Genomic DNA, 21,499 nt, shown 5'->3' with positions numbered 1-21,499 from the left:
TCCAGCATTTCTTTTCCTCTGCAGTTTGACTTTCTTTTAAATAGTTTCAAACTGGAGTATACTGTATATTCCGTACAGTGTAATGTATTAGGATAAGTTGACTTAATTTTTTTTTTTTGTGCTTTTTACAATATAGCATAGTCTACTATTATGTATACAGAGAAAAGGAATGAAATGGAAACACAAAACACAGCCTTAGCATGAATATGTGCCCAGTATAGACAGAAAACATGCTCTGTATTTTTTTTTTTTTTTTTACTATTGTATTGAGTTGTATTGTGTTAAAATATATTTATGGTAGTTTAAGCCGCTCCGAATCGGAAATAACTATTTGCATGCTCTTCTTGCTTGGGTACTTCTTGCAATGACTGATTCATTGGCTGTAAAGTTACCAATGTATAGTCCTCTAATAAAAATGAAGCACTTGTTCATCTTAATAAAATTTTCAGTGTGGATCACGAACTCAGCTGCTTCATGTGTTCCAAGAAGACTTCATTTTGGGATACAAGCTGCACAAAGAAGAAGTAAAAGAAAAGGAACCCGAGGTTTTCTTTCAACCATCCCAAGGTATGAGCTTGAAATAAAGTAATAATTTACCAGCATTTTTCTTTGTTATTAAACATCGTGCCTGGGTTTACTTTCAGTTTTGAGTTTTGCCTTTTTCCATTTTTTCATCCTCATCTTTTAAAACATTTAACGTTTTTATTTTTCTATATACAGAGATATCTGAGGACAAAATATATGTGGGGTGAAAGTGGGATAAAGAAAACAGCAATTTAGCTGTAACTTGCAAGGTGTACAAAGTCCCAAGCTTACCCCCATACATCCTTAACAGCACAGTCACATACTTGTAAATTAATTTAGGCTAAGGGGTTATAAAGCGCAGTTGATGTTTAGAATAAAAATGGTTTGATGCTGTTTTCAGCCATCAGATTGTTTGTTTTGTGTTAATCCAGTGTGTTTTATTGTTTTCAGGTTACCGACCTCCTCCCTTCTCAGAAAAATTTTTCCTAGTTGTGATAGAAAAAGATGGCAAAAACCGTTCAATCCTAAATATGTGGCATCTTCATTTGAAGTCTGTGCAAGCGTGTGTTAGTAAGTTACCATGGAGAAGGTTTACTAAGTTTGTCTAATTCTTAGGTAGAACTGTTTACCCCACGCACAAGGACCACATACATTTTCGTTTTTGCAGTCTTGTTTTCTCATCGTGTTAAAAAGTCCTTAGCACTTTCATTTTTCCACCTACAGAACCATGAAAGGTCTTGATTTTTTTCCTCTTTATTCCCCACCCCCAAGAGGTGTTTTTTTTTTTTTTATGCAGATTGTAATTTGAAATGACACACTTAATTTTTCCATAAAATATGCCGCAAAACAAATAAATTGGGTGCTGAAATTTGGAAAAACATTTTTTTTAAATTAACAATTTTGCACTTAACGCCATTTCCCATGCCAGATCAGGAATGTGATATTTTGATAGTTCTAGCAATTCAGCATGGGAGAATACCAAATATGTTTTTTTTTTTTTCCTTTTCCTATTTAAAAAAAATAGTAAAAGGGGATGTGAGTTAAACTTTCATTGTGGGATGGGTATATATATATATATATATATATATATATATATATATATATATAAATATTATTTTTTTTTTAAACATTTTATTTTTTACACATTTTTGTGGGACTTCTATGAACAATACATTGTATGTACAAATGTTCTGCATTGATCCATTGTTCTGCGCTTGATTAGTACAGGCTGCGGAAAGCAGCCTGTAGCAATCACCTGTGTTAGGCAACCTGGGAGGCCTCGGACTGCACTGACAACAGATCGGCTTCCCACAATCTCACTAGGGGTAGTTTGATCCCCCTGAACATCAATCTATTTAATATTAATATTTAGGCCATTTAAATGACACTGTAAATTTTGACACAGGCATCGAAATGGTTAAAGAGTACCATTTAGTCACAAAAAGAAACTTTTGACACGTCCAACACGCGGTGAAAGTGTATAAGGACAGCCACTCCAAGCATTATTAATCCTAGTATTCTCCAAAGACTGATCAAGTTTCACACTTTGTTTTCTTATATACTGTCAAGTAGAATATGCTGCCTTGTAACATCACACATTTATTCTTATTTTACAGCAAAGCCTGCAGACCCTACTCCATCAGAAAACTTTCTTACAATTCCGGGGCAAGTCACTGTTGAGTCTTCTCCAGAAGCGTCTCCTGGCACAAGCCCCATGACCCGCTCTGCATCAATTGCTAACCTTCAGACAGCCAGTAAATTGATTCTGAGCTCCAAGCTAGTATATAGCCATCCACTGGAGATCCCTGATGGTGTGGAAGTAATAAGAGCAACGCCTTCAGCAGGTAAGTCTACGTGGCCTTTTTTTAGTATGTAAGAAAAAATAATCTAGCTTCTATTCAAAACTTTTTGACATAGTTTGTTTCTTATATAAAGTGTCACTGTCGTTTAATTTAATTTTATTTATTTATGTTTTTGCAGAAATCAATAGTTCAGTGGATTTTAAGACAAAACAGGGCTCTACTGATGTAAAAGATTCGATATTTTCTAATAATGATCATTGAATGAGAGAGAGAAGAGAGGGGGGACCTGAGGAAAGTCTTTTTGAATGCAGATAATGGCATATTTGCCTAATAAACACAATTACATTAGGTTTCTTAAAATCGTCTGTACTATTGATTTCTGACAGTGTCTCTTTAAGGCCAGTAAAGACTATAGTAGTCTGTTGGATAATAAGAACTTTTTAAAATCTTTATTTATATAGCAACAAAAAATTGTACTGATGAAACCAGAGATTACAGATGAACATACTAATGAACAATCCAAACAAAAGGGTTGGTGGCTCTGCTTTCTAGAACATACTGTCTGTGGGATATAGGGGTGACACAAGGTAAAAAGTGCTTGATCTGTAATGATTCAGCCATTCGCATATAAAGATGGGTTCTGAAGAAGTTTTTGAGGTGCTGGAGACATAAGGGTACACAACTGAATATAGGGAGTGAAGGACAGATCTGAGAAGCATGACCCCCTAGATAATGTGCCTGCTGCCTAGGAGTTAAAGAGTCACTGTAGTATTTTTTTTTTATTTTTTTTTTCAGAAATCAATAGTCCAGGCGATTTTAAGAAACTATATCTGCATTTAATGGGAGATATATATATACACTCACTCACCGGCCACTTTATTTGGTACACCATGCTAGTAACGGGTGGTTTTCTGCTGCTGTAGCCCATCTGCCTCAAAGTTCAACGTACTGTGCGTTCAGAGATGCTCTTCTGCCTACCTTGGTTGCAACGGTTGGCTATTTGAGTCACTGTTGCCTTTCTATCAGCTCGAACCAGTCTGCCCATTCTCCTCTGACCTCTGGCATCAACAAGGCATTTCCGCCCACAGAACTGCCGCTCACTGGATGTTTTTTCTTTTTCGGACCATTCTCTGTAAACCCTAGAGATGGTTGTGCGTGAAAATCCCAGTAGATCAGCAGTTTCTGAAATACTCAGACCAGCCCTTCTGGCACCAACAACCATGCCACGTTCAAAGGCACTCAAATCACCTTTCTTCCCCATACTGATGCTCGGTTTGAACTGCAGGAGATTGTCTTGACCATGTCTACATGCCTAAATGCACTAAGTTGCCGCCATGTGATTGGCTGATTAGAAATTAAGTGGTAACGTGCAGTTGGACAGGTGTACCTAATAAAGTGGCCGGTGAGTGTATATGTGTATATATATATATATATATATATATATATATATATATATATATATATATATGTGTATGTATATATATATATATATATATATATATATATATATATATATATATATATATAATTATATAAATAATGTTTGTTTTTGGGTGTGGGAGGAAACCGGAGTACCCGGAGGAAACCCACGCAAACGTTTAAAAAGCCTTTTCTCAGGAAATTGTGACTTGTTGCATCAGCCGTACCCAGTCTGTTCTATAGAGAGGGGAGGGAGGAGGAAGGAGGGAGTTAGCCGACAGTAGAAAGCAGATAACAGAGGATTAGAGGCACAAAGCTGGGTGACAGCTGTAATCAGAACTTAGAGAGGTCAGTGGTGACTGTCAGAGGAGATACAGGGTGAGGTAGTTGTAGATTAACTCTTTGTTGTCCTGTTTTGGTGTTTTATTTAGCTCTCTCCATAGGAGAACCATGAAGACAGGGTGGAGAGCTTCAAACTGCTTTTTCATAATAAAAATGCATTTTTCGGCTAATAAACCCAATTACAAAGTTTCTTAAAATCGCCTGGACTATCGATTTCTGCAAAAAAACTTTTCATGACAGTGACACTTTAATGGTAGAGCCACACACTGAGATGGAAATGTATCATTTTGGTAGGGTTTTAGATGGTGGAAACGCAAGTTGGATTTCGAATATTGAGAGGACATGATGGTAGACAGTGGACGGATAACCACTGGTGTGGGTTTTTTTTTTTGTCTGATAGTTGCTATGGAGGGAAAATAAGTAGAGTCAGCAAAATATACATCGAATGAGTGTTTGGTGAGGTAGGAAGAAAACCTAGAGAGTAGTAGCCATTAACAGGTATTTCCGGGAATACATTTTACTTAAAGGGGTTGTCCGGCGATAAAAAATTATTCACAGAATAACACACATTACAAAGTTATACAACTTTGTAATGTATGTTATGTCTGTGAATGGCCCCCTTCCCCGTGTCCCACCACCCCCACCTGTATACCCGGAAGTGTGGTGCGCTATACATTAACTGTCACGTGCCGACCACGGTCTCCGATTGTCAGCAGTGACGTCTTCTTCGGGAGGCCAGCGGATCTTCCCGAGTGCCGGCCGCCCTCTGCAGCGTCATCCGAAGCTCAGCCGCGATTGGCTGAGCATAACTGTGCTCAGCCAATCGCGGCTGAGCGGCTGATGACGCGGCCACGTCATCAGCTGCTCAGCCGCGATTGGCTGAGCACAGTTATGCTCAGCCAATCGCGGCTGAGCTTCGGATGACGCTGCAGAGGGCGGCCGGCACTCGGGAAGATCCGCCGGCCTCCCGAAGAAGACGTCACTGCTGACGATCGGAGACCTTGGACGACACGAGATGCGATGAGTATAATGCACCACACTTCCGGGTCTAGCGTGGGTGGGGGGAAACACGGGAAAGGGGGCCATTCACAGACATAACATACATTACAAAGTTGTATAACTTTGTAATGTGTGTTATTCTGTGAATAATTTTTTATCGCCGGACAACCCCTTTAAAGGGAACCAATCACGTAAAAAATGGCTATTCAGCTCAGGAAGTGTGCTGATAAATCTTTTAGCACACTTCCCATACATATTCTTCTATCCCCCATCCCTGCAAACGAAAACGTATAATCTTACTTTTAAACATTGGCATGCTGTATGGTAATCCGCCCCAAGTAGTCATCTGGGTGGTGGGCTGTGGGCAGGTAGTCACGGTCCCCTGGGTGGTTCGGTGATGTAATCACGCCCCTCTGGACGGGAGGGGCGTGATTCAAACTCCAGTGAAGTTGTGATGTCCTCCGGAGGCGTGCTGTAGGGTCCGGCGGTGCACCGACGTTCTCATCACGCCGCTTACAGCACAGAATGGGACTTGCTGTTCTGCGCATGTGCGACGTAATGAGAATGTCGGCGCGCTGCCGGATGCTACAGCACGCCTCCGGAGGACGTCAGAGCTTTACTGGAATTTGAATCACGCCCCTCCCGCACAGGGTACCCTGACTACCTTCTCACAGCCCACCACCCAGATGACTACTTAGGGCGGTTTACCATACAGCGCCCCAATGTTTAAATGTAAGATTATACGTTTTCATTTGCAGGGACGGGGATATAAGGACATGTATGGGAAGTGTGCTGAATGATTTATCAGCACACTCTCTGAGCTGAATATCCATTTTTTACGTGATTGGTTCCCTTTTAAACATGTAAAAAAAAAAAAATTCTCACTTCCTGATAACTGATTCCCTTCTAACACTGCCAGTCCTACTCCTACAGGCTTCCTATTTTCCATTCCAACACATAGAAAATACCAACTGGAAGCCAAAAGCAGTTGCACTGGTACCAGTTAGGAAGATCAGAGGTATCTACTATCACTCTCCAGAATGTCATTTTAAGGCCAATAGAGTGAAGCATGTTACAGTATTGGAGCATCAACCAACTAATAGTTTATATATAATTCTATGCGATAACTTTGGTCTTATGTTTTCTTTTAACAGGCCATCTTAGTTCTTCATCAATTTACCCAGTGTGCCTTGCACCATACCTAGTGGTTACTACATGCTCAGACAACAAAGTGCGATTCTGGAGATGCAGTGTGCAGAAACTCCAAGACTTTGATGAAAGTGAAGAACAGTATAGCTACTGCTGGAAGGAATGGTCTTTAATGAATGAAGGACGTGATGAGAGCAGCAGTTCAGTGTGTGTAGCAGGAAAACCAGTTGCAGTGAGTTGCTCTTACACTGGAAGACTTGCTGTGGCATATAAGCAGCCCATTCAACATAATGGCTTTGTCTCCAAAGAATTTTCTATGCATGTTTGTCTCTTTGAATGTGAATCCACTGGCGGATCTGAATGGGTTTTAGAACAAACTATACATCTTGATGACTTAATAAGAGTGGGCACCATGCTTGACGCTCACGTGAGCGTAGATAGTAATTTATTTGTATACTCTAAACAGGACGTGTTTCTAAATAGAGACAAGCACCTCATGCCGAACATTAAACATCTGGTACACTTGGACTGGGTATCCAAAGAAGATGGCTCACATATACTTACTGTTGGGGTTGGATCCAATATTTTCATGTATGGACGACTGTCGGGCATTGTTACTGATCAGACCAATAGCAAGGATGGGATTGCTGTCATCACTTTACCACTAGGTGGTAGTATAAAACAGGGCATAAAATCTAAATGGGTCCTGCTGAGGTCTATAGATTTAGTGTCTTCAGTGGATGGGACACCCTCATTACCTGTGTCTTTGTCTTGGGTAAGAGATGGCATATTAGTAGTTGGGATGGATTGTGAAATGCATGTCTATGCTCAATGGAAACACAATTTAAAGTTAGGTGATGCTGACTACTCATCCTCTGAAGGTAATACAGGACAGTCAGAACAAACTCATGTGATTTCTAAGAAAACTAGTGTAATAGATGGAGCCGCTATTGTCGATGATGTCTTTGGCAGCCCAACTGTTATTCAAGATGGAGGTCTTTTTGAAGCTGCTCATGTACTTTCTCCAACTCTTCCTCAGTATCACCCAACTCAGCTGCTTGAACTCATGGACTTGGGAAAAGTTAGACGTGCAAAAGCCATCCTTTCACACCTAGTTAAGTGCATTGCAGGTGAGGTGGCAATTGTAAAGGACTTAGATACTGGGGATGAAGCCGCTCCAAAACGTCACCTTTCACGGACTATCAGTGTAAGTGGCAGCACAGCCAAGGACATGATCATCACCGGAAAGGATGGGACTCGAGAATACACAGAGATTGACTCTATTCCTCCTCTACCACTTTATGCGCTGCTATCTGCTGATCAAGATGCAGCTTACACTGCTCCTGAGGAATCGACAAAAAAATCCCAAACTTCCAAGCTTAGCTTTGACAGTAAAACAGATGACCAGTATTCCGATTTATTTCAGGTACAGAATGTGACTACTGATGACTTTATAGGCTTTGACACTGAAAAAAGAGAAAGCAGATCAAAAGTCATCAACTTGTCCCAGTATGGGCCCACTTACTTTGGCCGTGAACATGCCAGTGTACTTTCAAGCCATCTCATGCATTCCAGTTTGCCTGGCCTGACCCGGTTAGAACAAATGTTTCTGGTGGCTCTAGCAGACACAGTGGCAACAACCAGCACAGAGCTCGGGGAGAGCAGAGATAACAGCTACACAGGTAATATCCCTCAACAGCATCCTTAGTAAGGGTCCATTTACACAGAAAGAGTATCTGCCAAAAATTTAAAGCCAAAGCCAGTAACAGACTATGAACAGAGATCAGGTCATAAAGGAAAGCCTGAGTTTTCTCCTCTTTTCAAATCCATTCCGGGCTTTGGCTTCAAATCTTTGGCAGATAATCTGTCAGATAAGCTTTAGTGTTACAAAATCTATTTAGAAATTTACCAAAATCGAGATAAGTAATGCCTTCTTAATATGGCTTTCTCTGCATTTTACATTGATGGCCGATCAACAGAAGTATAACAGAAGGATATTTCACATATATAGCCTAGTATTGGGCATGAAAAAATAGTAGTTACTTGGTGTTTTTGTACAGTGCTTCCAAAAGTAACTTGCACAATAATTAAGGGATATTCCCAATAGGTAATGGATGTGCCATTAATGCCTGAAAGATGTGTGTTCCACCTCTGGGACCTGGACCTGTTTCGAGATCAAGGGCCCCTCATCCCCCACGAGACCTCACTTTTTGGTTAAATATGGATCTATTAAATTATGGTTTATGCCATGAATGTCCAGAAGGGAATACCCCTTTAACAAAAAAAAAAATACTGCACAGAAAAATAAATCCGCACCAAAACATACCATTCCAGTCTCACAGTATAGGATGTTGTAGTTACCCTTTATACATCTTGTGTTTCTAGGAGGAGACAACCTTGATGAATGTGGCTTGCGGTACTTGTTGGCTATGAGGTTGCACACATGTCTATTAACGTCTCTTCCCCCTTTGTATCGTCTTCAGCTGCTCCACCAAGGTAAAGCTTTTATTCTTCTTTTTCAAGAGTATGGTATATGCCCATATAGAAAAGTATACATCCAGAACCACTGTTGTATAGCACAGATAGGCTAGAACCATTTATTTCAGTCTTCCTACAGCTGGGGGTGAGCACAACGTGAGCATAGACAGAAAACACAGAAAGGCTATGTTGACACACTGTTAAAATTTAGTGGATGGCCGTCATTTGATGGCAGATAACGGCCATCGTTTTAAAATAACTGCAATTATTTGCCATTAAATGATGGCCATCCACTCAATTTAAACAGAGTGTTAACATAGCCTTTCTGTGTTTTCTATCCACTCCTGGTTATGGTTGAAAAATACTGAGCAAAGATACTGTGTGGGAACATAGCCATAGGCTGTAGCCATGTTTTCCAGGACTCCCTAGGGCTGCATCCGACTTCTTTAGCCACAGTTACCTAAAAGTTGCACACTCTGGTTCGGAAGGACCTTAGTATGCTTGGGTTATGCTTATCCTTATCTCTACCTACAACTAGTGCATGCTTTAGATGAAAACCAAAGACAGATGTATCTGTACTAGCTGCAGAATTCACAGTGCTAGAACCCTCAGTTTCACATTATAATTTGAAACCCAGTGATTATGCCTCTTTTACACATTAATGTCTTATTGCCTTCTGTGTGGGTTTTACAGTGACCTTTCAGTGATTCTCTTGTTCTATAGGATTATCCACATGTCATTTTGCATGGGCCTTTCACTCAGAGGCTGAGGAAGAATTAATCAACATGATCCCAGCAATTCAGAGGGGTGATCCCCAGTGGTCTGAACTCAGAGCAATGGGAATTGGTTGGTGGGTGAGGAATATAAACACGCTCCGCAGATGCATAGAAAAGGTAGGTGCCTATTAACTAAATAGAAAGTGTTTTAATAACAATAAACGCTTGTCTTGTGTGTTCTTTGTGCGTAGAAGTTGCACATACCTATACCCATAGCTTCTGTCCTTAGTAAAACCAGGCTGGTTATCACTTATAATACTATTAGCCACTACATATTCCTGGATGTAGTCCCTTATAAGCTCCTCAAATAGTTTCCCCACATTGGACGTTAAGCTTACAGGTCTATAGTTACCTGGGGAAGCTCGAGAGCCCTTTTTGAAGATCAGCACTACATTTGCCTTACGCCAGTCCCTCGGCACAATACCAGTAAGCAAAGAATCACTGAATATTTCATACAAGGGTAGAGAAATTACAGAACTGAGTTCCGTAAGAACTCTGGGGTGTAATCCATCAGGCCCTGGAGCTTTGGTTACATTGAGTTTATTTAATTTATCTTGGACCATATCTATAGTAAACCAGTTCAGTACATTACATGTGTTAGCAGTACTGGCCCCACCCACCTCAGTACTGGCCCCACCCACCACAGCTCCATCCTCTTCTTTTGTATATACAGAGCTGAAGAACCCATTAAGTAACTCAGCTTTCTCCTGATCCCCAGTTATTTACTCCCCGTCACCATTATTTAGGGGTCCTACATGCTCTGACCTTGGTTTTTTTGCATTAATATATTTGAATAATTTTTGGGGGTTTCTTTTGCTTTCTATAGCTACCTGTCTTTCATTGTGAATTTTTGCTGCTTTTATTACATTTTTGCAGGTTTTGTTGACTTCTTTGTAATGTTTAAAGGCTACAGCTGATCCCTCTGATTTGTATTTTTTGAATGCCCCTTTTTTCTCATTTATAGCCCTTCTAACCTCGGTTGTAAGCCATGTGGGATTTGATTTTAACCGTTTATATTTGTTACCCATAGGAATATATTTGGCAGTACAGTTATTTAATGTGGATTTGAAGATTTCCCATTTATTAGCTGTATCCGTATGTGACAGCAGCCGCTCCCAGTCTATGCCCTGAAGTTATGCACTTAACCCAGGAAAATTGGCCCTTTTAAAATTAAACGTAGCAGCAATTTGCTATATTTCCTCTAATTGTATGGTCTTAAGGGAAACCTGTGACAAAAGCTGGCGTTTCCTATTGTACATTGTGGATTCACTCCCACGATTTGCTTTGCACACTCTGAAGGTTTGTGGTGTTACATAATAACAGACACTGCTGAATGTGGGTGAGCCCAATGTGTCTCGACACCTTTATATGGGGATCAGGGGTGTCAATTGCTAAATAAGTGAAGGGCTGGTGGTATGTGTTGTAAACCTTGCAGATAAAGCTGGTGCTAAGCACTGTAAGCAGAGATTCTGTGAAAGTTATTTTAAATGCATTGATTTTGTAGGAAACCCCTGGGCACCTTGAGGTTACCTTTTTGATACTTTTTTTCCATACTGAATATTTTAAGAGGTCATTATTACATGTAAAAGTTTTAAGGGATTGAAAATTCTTGCTGATACATCAGTGCACAACAATCATAATAGGGGAATTGTGGGTTCACTTATGCTTCGCTTGATATTCACATGTATTTGTATCTGAATGTACCTTTTTTAACAGGTTGCTAAAGCATCATTCCAGAGAAACAATGATCCATTAGATGCTGCTGTTTTCTACCTAGCAATGAAGAAGAAGGCTGTTCTCTGGGGTTTATTCAGGCAAGTAGTACATAAAATCTAAAATCATTGTTTTGTTTTTTGTCCAGAACATCGCCATCTTCTATTTGATATTTATTTGGTTCAAGGCATTTATAAGTGAAATATTACTTGTAAGAGACTTGATTATCATCTCTTGTGCTGTTTGCTATCACCTTCAGTATAGCTGTCAATCAAGTCTAGGGGGTGGTGCAGAGCTGGGGTAGTGTTTGTGGCACTTCCGGCAGTCAGATCTGCCCAGTTGGCACTTGAAGCTCATTGACATGTTAGAAAAACTTCAGACGTATCTCCTTACAGACTTAGCAGTTCATGTCAGTAAATTATTAAAGGAACTGTCGGCTACAAAAGACATCTCAAACTGCTTACATGTCTACATAGCTATGTAAGCAGTGAGATCATACCTACCATAGAAAGTCTATGGAATTTGTCTCAGAGCAGTGAAAGAAGTGAGTGGAAGCTCGTTCTACTAATCTGTCAGGGCCTGAACACTCAGACCCTAATCGATAAAAAAAAATTAACATGTCTTTGACGTGTCTAATTTATTTTTTTTACCCTAGTGACAAGTACTTTTTAATAGTCTGAGCAGTTTCCTTCACAAAGCTGTCTGTCCTGTTACTTGTGACTTAGATCGAATAGCGCACTAATCCTAGCTGTGTCAGCTCTCCCCTCCTATTCAGACTGTGGTGTGCAAGGAAAGCATCTAAACCATCAGAGATGGCTGATTACAGGGTCAACTGTATTACTGTAGATTGAGAGGTTTAGGTAGATTAGCAGTAGCCAGGGAGAGAATGAGAAATCATGCTCCTAAATATCAGTGTCTGTTAGCTTAGGGAAGAGTAGATCCCTCATGTAGTAATGGAATTTAATACTGAAATTAAGTCTTTCCACTCCTATATGTATTACTAGGAGGGACATGGCCACATAAACTAGGATCAGGTTGCAAACTGGAGATGTGAAAATAAATGTAGAAGTGAAGATTGTGGACTAAAATTTAGTGCAACGTCACTAATTCAGGATAACTACTGATGTGTAAAAATATATTTTTGTTCCCATTTTTTGTTAAATACTGTAATGGTCAGAGCATATAGTTACAAATTTCATTCTGAAACTCTTCTTACAGGTCACAACACGATGAGAAAATGACACAATTCTTTAGCCATAATTTTAAGGAGGATCGATGGCGAAAAGCAGCCCTAAAGAATGCATTTTCCTTGCTTGGAAAGCAGCGCTTTGAGCAGTCTGCAGCTTTCTTTTTACTAGCTGGTTCACTAAAGGATGCTATTGAGGTATACAGAGCTATTATTGTTTTTTCATTGTTATGGGTGATCTTTATTGTTTTCATTTATCCAGCGGTTACATTTGTGGCTCATTATCCTAAGCAAACTACTTTTTTGTTTTGTAGGTCTGTCTGGAAAAAATGGAGGACATTCAGCTGGCATTGGTTATAGCTCGGTTGTATGAGTCAGAATTTGACACTTCTTCTACATACGAGTCTCTCCTCTATGAAAGAGTACTGGGATGTCAGAAAGATGGCACAGGGTTCTGCTGTACAAAGCTGCATCCTGACCCTTTTCTTCGGAGTATCGCTTACTGGATAATGAAAGACTACACTAAGGCACTAGATACTTTATTAGAGCAAACCCCAAAGGAAGATGATGAAATCCCTGGTAAGTATATACCAGTTTTATTTTGTGGACTACAATGGTAACACATTGAAAGTCCTATGAAATAAAAAGACAGGCAGGGGGGTGCGGGATATTGAATAAACAATGTATAGTTACCGGTCCCCGTGCCTCTGTTGCGCAGTTTTCGGGTTCCACTGACGTTGCATACCCCCTCCTCCAGCTGCAACGGCACGGCCCAGTTGAGTGATTGGCTGAGCGGGCAATCAGTGACTCAGTCACTGATTGGCTATGCAAACAGGTGGCTGTCGGCTGTCAAGGGGACCCAGGACTATGGGGCACGGGGATGGGTAAGGAAACTTTCTTTATTATGTTCCCGCACCCTTCTGCCTTCCTGAATTTTTTTTGTATTTTGGGGGACAAAATATCATCTTTATATGTAGACAACGTGACTAACTAGGAACATAACTTTATATGTCTTTATTGTGTGTATTTTCCTATGTATGTGTATATAGAGTGAAAGATATTGGTGTGATTAAATTTTATTTATTTATTTTTAGTTCTAGTCAAGTCATGCAATCCTGTGGTGTTCAGTTTTTACAACTACCTTCGTACTCACCCTCTTCTACTCCGCCGTCGTTTTGCTACCCCAGAAGCCACTCTTGCTACTGTTGGCTTAAAAACAGACAAAAACCATGTGGATGAAATAAATCTTATAGAAAGGAAATTATTTTTTACTACAGCAAATGCCCATTTCAAAGTGGGATGTCCAGTTCTTGCTTTGGAAGTTTTGTCAAAGATTCCAAAGCTAAGTAAATCAATGGTTAATAATGAAGATCTCTTAAGTGTGGGGTCTGTTGGGCCAGATATTATGCCATTTATAGGAAAAAATCTCTTTGAGGATGGGAGTGATTCAGTCTGGTCAACCCCAGCAGCAGCATCCGCAAAGCAGTCGAATTTTGACGAACCGGTCAATGATTTTGACTGGGGTTCTCCACTTATTAAAATTGAGGATGAGCCACTTCAGCTGGACTGGGGAGAGGATAAAGAGAGTGACAAGGAGGAGGATGAGGGTTTGGTGTTAAAAAGCTTAAATCTGGATCAAAGCCCAAAAGATATCAGTTCTGAAACACCAACCTTAGACAACTCCATACCAACTGGAAGTGAAGTTGATGTCATTGCAGAACAGCTTAAATTTAGAGCTTGCTTAAAGATCCTTATGACAGAACTTAGGACGTTGGCTACAGGACATGAAGTAGATGGCGGAAAACTGAGGTTCCAGTTGTACAACTGGCTGGAAAAAGAGATAGCTGCCATGCACAAAATATTCAACCATGAAACCGATAGCAAAGACTTCACAATTGAAACTCCTCCACCCATGGATATGTTGGAGAGTCAGGAATTTCCAGATAAAACTGATATAGGATCCTATGAACGACATCAAATTGAACGTCGCAGGTTACAAGCTAAGCGGGAGCATGCTGAAAAACGGAAATGGTGGCTGCAAAAGAACCAGGCACTACTTCGAGTCTTCCTGAGCTACTGCAGTTTACATGGTGCACAGGGCGGTGGCCTGGCCTCTGTAAGGATGGAGCTGAAGTTCTTATTACAAGAGTCTCAGCAGGTAATAACATACCTCTGGGTTTATGTGTATGCATTGAAGTATTAAAAAAAACATGTGTGATTGCATAGTAAAGGAGAAGTCTGGCGAAAATTTTTATTTAAGTATTGTATTGCCCCTCAAAAGTTATACAAATCACCAATATACACTTATTACAGGTAGTCCTTTTTTTCCCCACACTTACTACTGCATCAAGGCTTCACTTCCTGGATAAAATGGTGATGTCACTTCCTGGATAACATGGTGATGTTACGACCCGACTCCCAGAGCTTTGCGGACTGTGGCTGCTGGAGAGGATGATGGCAGAGGGATGCTCCGTGTCCCCTTGCCATCATTCTCTCCAGCAGCCACAGTCCGCAAAGCTCTGGGAGTCGGGTCGTGACATCACCATATTATCCAGGAAGTGAAGCCTTAAAGCAGTAGTAAGTGCAGGGAAAAAAAACCCCACTTTATAAGCATTTCCCGTAATAAGTGTATATTGGGGATTTTTGTAACTTTTGGGAAAAAAAAGGGTAACTTTAATAAAAGTTTTCTCCAGACATCATCTTTAAGTCAGATCCAATCAGAAATTTTATTTCTGGCACATTAATTTCAATTTTTTATTTATTTTTGTGCTTGTACTTTAATTTTCATGTTGCCAAGTGCTTCCTGCATTACCTATAACCATGTACAGAGGGGGTCACCCCTGCAGAACTATTATTTGAATCATGTCTTTATGTTAAACATATTTATCTTCTGGGTATGTGGAGAACTTAGCATGGCAAATTCTATTCTTTCTATTAAGTGACACATTTTAGCAATGTTTTGCAGGGTCACGGAGGACATGTATTGGTTTTTTGAGTATTATACCTGCTCCTATAGTTCCCTCAGGTTTCCCTGTATTTTGATGATCAGATCATACTGACAAAATAAGTTGTAATGTCCTAGAACATTCTATTACCTCACCTGCCGGGCTGTGTACAACCCTATCTAATCCATGACTGACCTAGATATCTTCTGTCCTTTACAGTAGTGGAAAAAATAAAATTAGGTCAACCAAATACAATATATTTTGTATGGGTATCATCTAGGATAATGGTCTGAAGCCAGAAAACAATATTCATACATTTATATTTTATCACATTCTGATTTATATTTGCATCGCCTTATGATCAGTCTAGTGTAGGTTTTTGTGTTTGTATTTTTTCTCATCTTTTTCAAAGAGCAGTTATGGGTGATTTGTTTTTGGCTTTTTTAGGGACTAAAAGTACCAATTTAGGGACCAATTTTTAATGACCCCTTAATTTTACCATTAAATATACAGAGAGGGCAAAAGAATAACCATAATGGAACTCTTGTGATATGACTTGTAAATGCACAATAAACAAGTGATAAAGCTAGGCAGTGGTGTTGCTGTCCACTAGAGAGAGAAACTTTTTCCAGATGCTATTTTTAAGTTTGTACCATGAAATATATTCAGGGTGAGGCTATTAGACACAAGTATAACTCAATATTTCTTTTAATTTCACCCTTAGGAAACAACAGTAAAGCAGCTTCAGTCTCCGCTTCCCCTGCCGACAACACTTCCCTTACTGTCAGCAAGCATTGCTGTAACAAAGACTGTGATTGCCAACCCCGTGCTTTACCTTAATAACCATATCCATGACATTCTCTATACCATTGTTCAAATGAAGAATCCTCCACACCCAGAAAACCAGGATCCTAAGGTAAGAAAACCCCGGAAATGGTTGAGATTTGATATTTATATGTGAACGTTCGGCAGGGCCTAACCGTCTTATATTATTTAAGAAGAGCTAAGGGGCAAGCCGCATCGGCTTATTTCCTTAAGAACAAAAGGGGTTGGGCAGTGAAGTTCCATCAAGCCCTACCCCATTGGTGGAGTCTAAGGAGACCCCCTTACACTTTTATAGTGACAGACTTAACTACCGATGTAAGTCTAAAGTTTAAGGGGACCGTAAGTGACACCAATTCTAACCATTTGTCAGAGACTTACCTGTCCATGTTCCTGCAAAGGCCATGTCGTACTTGCCGTAACTTCGGGAACAGGGTAGCAGTCCTGGACCCCCCCAGCCTGCTTACGCAGAGGTTGTGCAGCAAACCAGCAGCTGGGAGTGGGTCAAATCAGTCCCTTTGGTTCTTGTTCGACTTTGTTTTTGCTGTCTCTTCTGACCCTTTGTCATATTTACGGTTTACTCTCATTGGTTCTGATTTGTAGCCTGGCGTAGTGGTTACTGATTTGGACTGTGGACTATTCTGTCCCTGATGGCTCCAGCACTTGGCAATGTGGGAACCGTCACCCAGTTGGGGTCTGCCGCCTTTGGGTAGTTTGTCTAGTAGACAGAGCTGGGCTCAGATAGGGCTCACTGTACCTCCCTGACGTGACACCATTGCAGTTTTCATTGTGCAGTGCCAGTTATTTGTGTATTATGTATTGTGTTTAGTAGTATAAGGTAGCTGCTCCCAAATTTTATCAACAGGTCCCAGACAGCAATTGTTATGGACCACCCAGGAAACTATATAAGTATAGCACACAGTTCTCTTCAAGAAATATTACTTAGCACTTACCTCAGCATGAATTTTGGTGAATTTTCAGTTTGTTTTGTTTTTTCACAAACCTGCACAAACCAAAAGAAAGTTAAGAAATGTAGATATGGGCAAGACTCTATTCTGCTGATTGTTGTAGGTTTCACTCCTTGTACAGCAGTCTAGACAATGATGTTACTGCTGTAAATATGTAAACTTACAGAAAGAGAGCCTGTCACCGCTCCTGACATGTCTGTATTATCAGAAACTTGTATTTAATATAGATTCTACACTTCCCTTTTTATTCCTCTTGAAAGTATTTGACAAGATGAATGCCCTGCTGTCAGTTTAGTGTCACATTTCCAGGAGGAACAACAGAGGAATGAGACAATGCTGAACTCTAAGAGAAGAAGCTCCAGCATTCTTCTCTAGAAAATAGAGATATTTATGGAGAAAGATGTCGGGAGAGCTGTCAGATCCTCTTCTTTTTTTTGATAAGTCACTACTCATGGTGTATAATACTCACTATAGTTCTCTCATTATTTTTCCCCCCAAGGTATACACACTTCATTTGCTGGCAGCGTCACTTTCGGCATCAATTTACCAAGCACTTTGTGACAGTCACAGCTACAGGTAACCCAAGGTCCCCGGGGTGATTTTATATGGTTTCCTTTCACACTGGTTTTACATTTTAAATCTAGTTTTATTTACAAAGGAAAGACTTTACAGGAAAAATGTATAAATTTGTTATTCTAAAGTATACCTGGATCAGCGGTTGGTTCAACTCTGAGGACGGAATTCTGATCCAATAGGGGTTCACATGCGTTGTGGTCTTGTGCCTGGTCGTAGCCGGGCTTCCGCCTGTAGAGTGGAGTTTACCACTGATCCGGCAGTGGCCCTGATGACAGGGAAACTTTAAAAAAATTTGCACGAACAATAATCGCATGTGTAAACGCAGCGAACGATCAAGCGACGAGCGAGAAATCGTTCATTTTGATTTTTGAACATGTTCTCAAATGGTCGTAGGTCGTTCGCAAAAAATTTGTTCCGTGTAAACAGTCGTTCACCGATTTAACCTATGTGCGAGATAGGCTTAAGCGATCGCAAAACAATCGCAAAATGATTTTTCCGTACGATATATCGTTCCGTCTAAACACTGATCGTTAAAAAAAAAAAAAAAAAATTGTTACTTCGTAATCGTACGATCGGGTGCATTATCGCTCTATGTAAACCCAGCATAACATTCCCAGATACACGTCTTTCACAGGGACTGTGTGTGAAAATCTCATTTAGTCACACACAGCTGTATTTCCTTGTACATATCAGGAAAACCTGCACTATGTGGGAGCCCAGTCCTGATCACCTGTGGTGGTGTCTCAATATCTCTGACAAATTCTTGCAGTCAGCATAATATTCCCTTTATCTCTACACTGTACAGCTGCGCTGGGGAAAGTAGACACCTGCACACAAGTGATCTGTAAATATAAAGGACTTTTCTCACCATTCTCTTCTGGTAGCTGATGATTAAGAGGTGCTGACATCTCCGGACTGACATCCTCTACTACCACTGCAGGAACATCACCTATATTTATCTTACTTTCCAGATAATTTGTTTACCTGCATGAAGCAATCTATAAGATTAAAAGACAAAGAGCAGAATTCAAACTACTTTCCGGCCTATGAAGGGTTGGCCTTGATAAAAGGATTTACATGGGATGCTCTGGCTTTCATCTTTTTCCTGTGTGCATTTGCATTTTTGCTAAGTTGACTGAAATGTTATCTAACCAGCTTATTTTGCAGTATAAAACATCTTTTGTGCATATAATGTATAATATAATTCTTGTTTCAGGATGACTGTTCTAAGCTGAATCTGTTGTAACTTCAGGATATAACTCTATGGGAAAGTGCTATTTGGTTCTGAAGCCTCCTAAATGTATAAAACATCTTTTGTGTACAGCTTTATCTTGTATATAATATAGTTTGGTTCTACAATGCTCACTGTAAGCTAGTCTATTGTGACTTAAAAATGACCAGACAGCCAATACAGATGAAGCAAGTATTTACGTGTCGTAAGAAACGAATTTCTGTAGGCTAGAAATCACTTTCTATGTTGCGGGCTGGAGCTTTTCCAGGGTCCTGTACAGTACGCAGGGAGAATACACAAACTCCAACCACTAAGCCTCTGTGCTGCCCCCTAGCAGTGGAATTTATTCCGATTTTTTTTGCAAAAGAAAAATCAAAATAGAACAAACATACAGCTATGGGAATAGCCAATTACTCGTAGTTTTTAATTTGTAAGATTAGCCGGAAATGTTTTATTCAACATTTTTCAGTACGTTCATGCTCTAAGTGACACTGCGGCTTATGGTGGTTTTACACGGAGCGATAATTCGCCCGATTGCACGATTAACGATTTTGAATGAACGAATTTTTTTAATAACGATCAGCGTTTAGACGGAACGATACATCGTACGGAAAAATCATTTTGCGATCTCTTAAGCCTATCTCATACATAGGTAAAATCGTTGAAAGACTATTTACATTGAACGATCTGCAAATTTTTTGCGAACGATCGACGATTTGAGAAGTTGTTGAAAGATCAAAATGAACGATTTCTCGCTCGTCGCTTGATCGCTCACTGCGTTTACACGTACGATTATCGTTCGAATTCGACTGTTATCGTGCAAATTCGAACGATAAATCGTTCTGTGTAAAACCACCATTACTTCTCTCCTGTCAACTTGTAGATTACAAAAAATCTGCCAAAATGTTAAGGCCATATTCCGTCCATGAACCATGATCCGTATGCTGGCCACATTCCACGGACTTGAACACCTTGTCACTCAGACTCTGCATCATAGTGAATTATGATAGGATAGTGCTCTGGTCATTCAGCATGATGCTGTGAATCCCATTTGCAGAGATGTGTTCAATCTATGAAATGTGACCATCTCACAGATCATGGATTAGGGTATGTTCACATTGAGTTCACACTTTGTGTGAACAGGCCCTAACAAACAGGCTGCATGCACACAACTGTGTTCTAAGTCCGTAATGAAATGCAGTGTCTGACACAAAACCGACTGCACAGGACTGACAGCTCTACGCAGTCACATGAAGGGAGGACCTGCAGCTTACTTATCTGTCATGTTCTTTTCACACTTATTTTATGCAGCAGTCAGACAGATGCAAATCAGTTTACAGGAATGGTTTACCAAGGCCTCCTCCTAAGTGAACGTAGGAGACTGCGGACAGAGAGTATTGAAGAACATGCTACTCCCAATTCAGCGCCTGCCTCGTGGCCAGGTAAGAACAGTAACTGGCATTGGGGACACTAACTAAAGGAAATCAAGGAAATCTTGTCGTCCATATGTTTTGTTTTTTTTTTCTTTTAACTTCGTTTTAGAGTAAATCCTAGTTTGTTGTCGTAAGTGGGCCTCTCTCTGTGTCATGCTGTCTGTTATTTGGGTTTTAAAGCGACTCTGTACCCACAATCTGCCCACCCCAAACTACTTGTACCTTCAGATAGCTGCTTTTAATCCAAGATCTGTCCTGGGGTCCGTTCAGCAGGTGATGCAGTTATTGTCCTAAAAAACAACTTTTAAACTTGCAGCCCCGTGCCCAACTGCCATGGCTTGGAGTATCCGTGCACTAACTTTGCACCACCCCTCCGTCCCTCCTCGCCACCCTCTTCATCATTAGGAATGCTCCTAGAACATTTTCTCCTGTCTGAACATTGCTCAGGTCCCTTAACGATCCAGCCCATGTACCGTGCTGACACAGGTGATGAATAGTAGAAAATCTGCCTGGAGCATTCCTAATAATGAGGAGGGTGGGGAGGAGGGACAGAGAGGTTGTGCCAGCCTAATGCACACACAATCTAGGCCACGGCTGTTGGGCACGGGGCTGCCAGTTTAAAAGTTGTTTTTTAGGACAATAACTGCATCACCTGCCAAATGAACCGCAGGACAGATCTTCAATTAAAAGCAGCTATCTGAGGGTACAAGTGGGGTTTTGGGGGGTCAGATTGTGGGTACAGAGTTGCTTTAATGCTGTTTTGTTTTTTTGTTTTTTGTGGTGTTTAGTTTCAATTTGCACTTAATTTCTCAGGTGTTAGCTCTCTAATAAATCTACTAAGTACAGCTCAAGATGAGGACCAGCCTAAACTCAATGTGCTGTTATGTGAAGCGGTTGTAGCTGTCTACGTCAGCCTTCTGATTCACGCCCTTGCTACTGACTCCAGCACTGAAATGTTTCGTCTTGCTGCTCATCCTCTGAACAATCGGATGTGGGCAGCGGTTTTTGGAGGTGGCGTTAAGCTTGTAGTGAAGCCAAGAAAACCACCAGAGAGTATTCCAGGTACAGTTAACACTTCATGGTACTGATGGGCATTTTCTATCCTGAAACAGTTTATGCCAACTAACCTTCCTAG

General features: G+C 40.5%; 1 protein-coding gene across 4 annotated transcripts in view; it reads left to right on the top strand.

Annotated features, from left to right (window-relative positions):
* DMXL2 (Dmx like 2) overlaps positions 1 to 21,499 on the top strand; it is a 79,934-nt gene that overhangs the window by 38,740 nt on the left and 19,695 nt on the right. For all 4 annotated transcript variants that reach the window (XM_069982980.1, XM_069982971.1, XM_069982961.1 and 1 more), the window contains exons 15-28: positions 450 to 567; positions 976 to 1,095; positions 2,142 to 2,369; positions 6,242 to 7,918; positions 8,622 to 8,732; positions 9,438 to 9,607; positions 11,207 to 11,304; positions 12,422 to 12,587; positions 12,704 to 12,968; positions 13,484 to 14,547; positions 16,059 to 16,250; positions 17,624 to 17,700; positions 20,243 to 20,373; positions 21,178 to 21,426. In XM_069982980.1, coding sequence (XP_069839081.1) covers positions 450 to 567; positions 976 to 1,095; positions 2,142 to 2,369; positions 6,242 to 7,918; positions 8,622 to 8,732; positions 9,438 to 9,607; positions 11,207 to 11,304; positions 12,422 to 12,587; positions 12,704 to 12,968; positions 13,484 to 14,547; positions 16,059 to 16,250; positions 17,624 to 17,700; positions 20,243 to 20,373; positions 21,178 to 21,426 — 4,666 coding nt within the window. The remainder of the gene's footprint in view (positions 1 to 449; positions 568 to 975; positions 1,096 to 2,141; positions 2,370 to 6,241; positions 7,919 to 8,621; positions 8,733 to 9,437; positions 9,608 to 11,206; positions 11,305 to 12,421; positions 12,588 to 12,703; positions 12,969 to 13,483; positions 14,548 to 16,058; positions 16,251 to 17,623; positions 17,701 to 20,242; positions 20,374 to 21,177; positions 21,427 to 21,499) is intronic.

Source organism: Dendropsophus ebraccatus, chromosome 1 (genome assembly GCF_027789765.1).
Source record: "Dendropsophus ebraccatus isolate aDenEbr1 chromosome 1, aDenEbr1.pat, whole genome shotgun sequence".
Taxonomy (NCBI): domain Eukaryota; kingdom Metazoa; phylum Chordata; class Amphibia; order Anura; family Hylidae; genus Dendropsophus; species Dendropsophus ebraccatus.
Note: the sequence above shows the minus strand (reverse complement) of the source record. Positions and strands in the feature narration are given on the sequence as shown.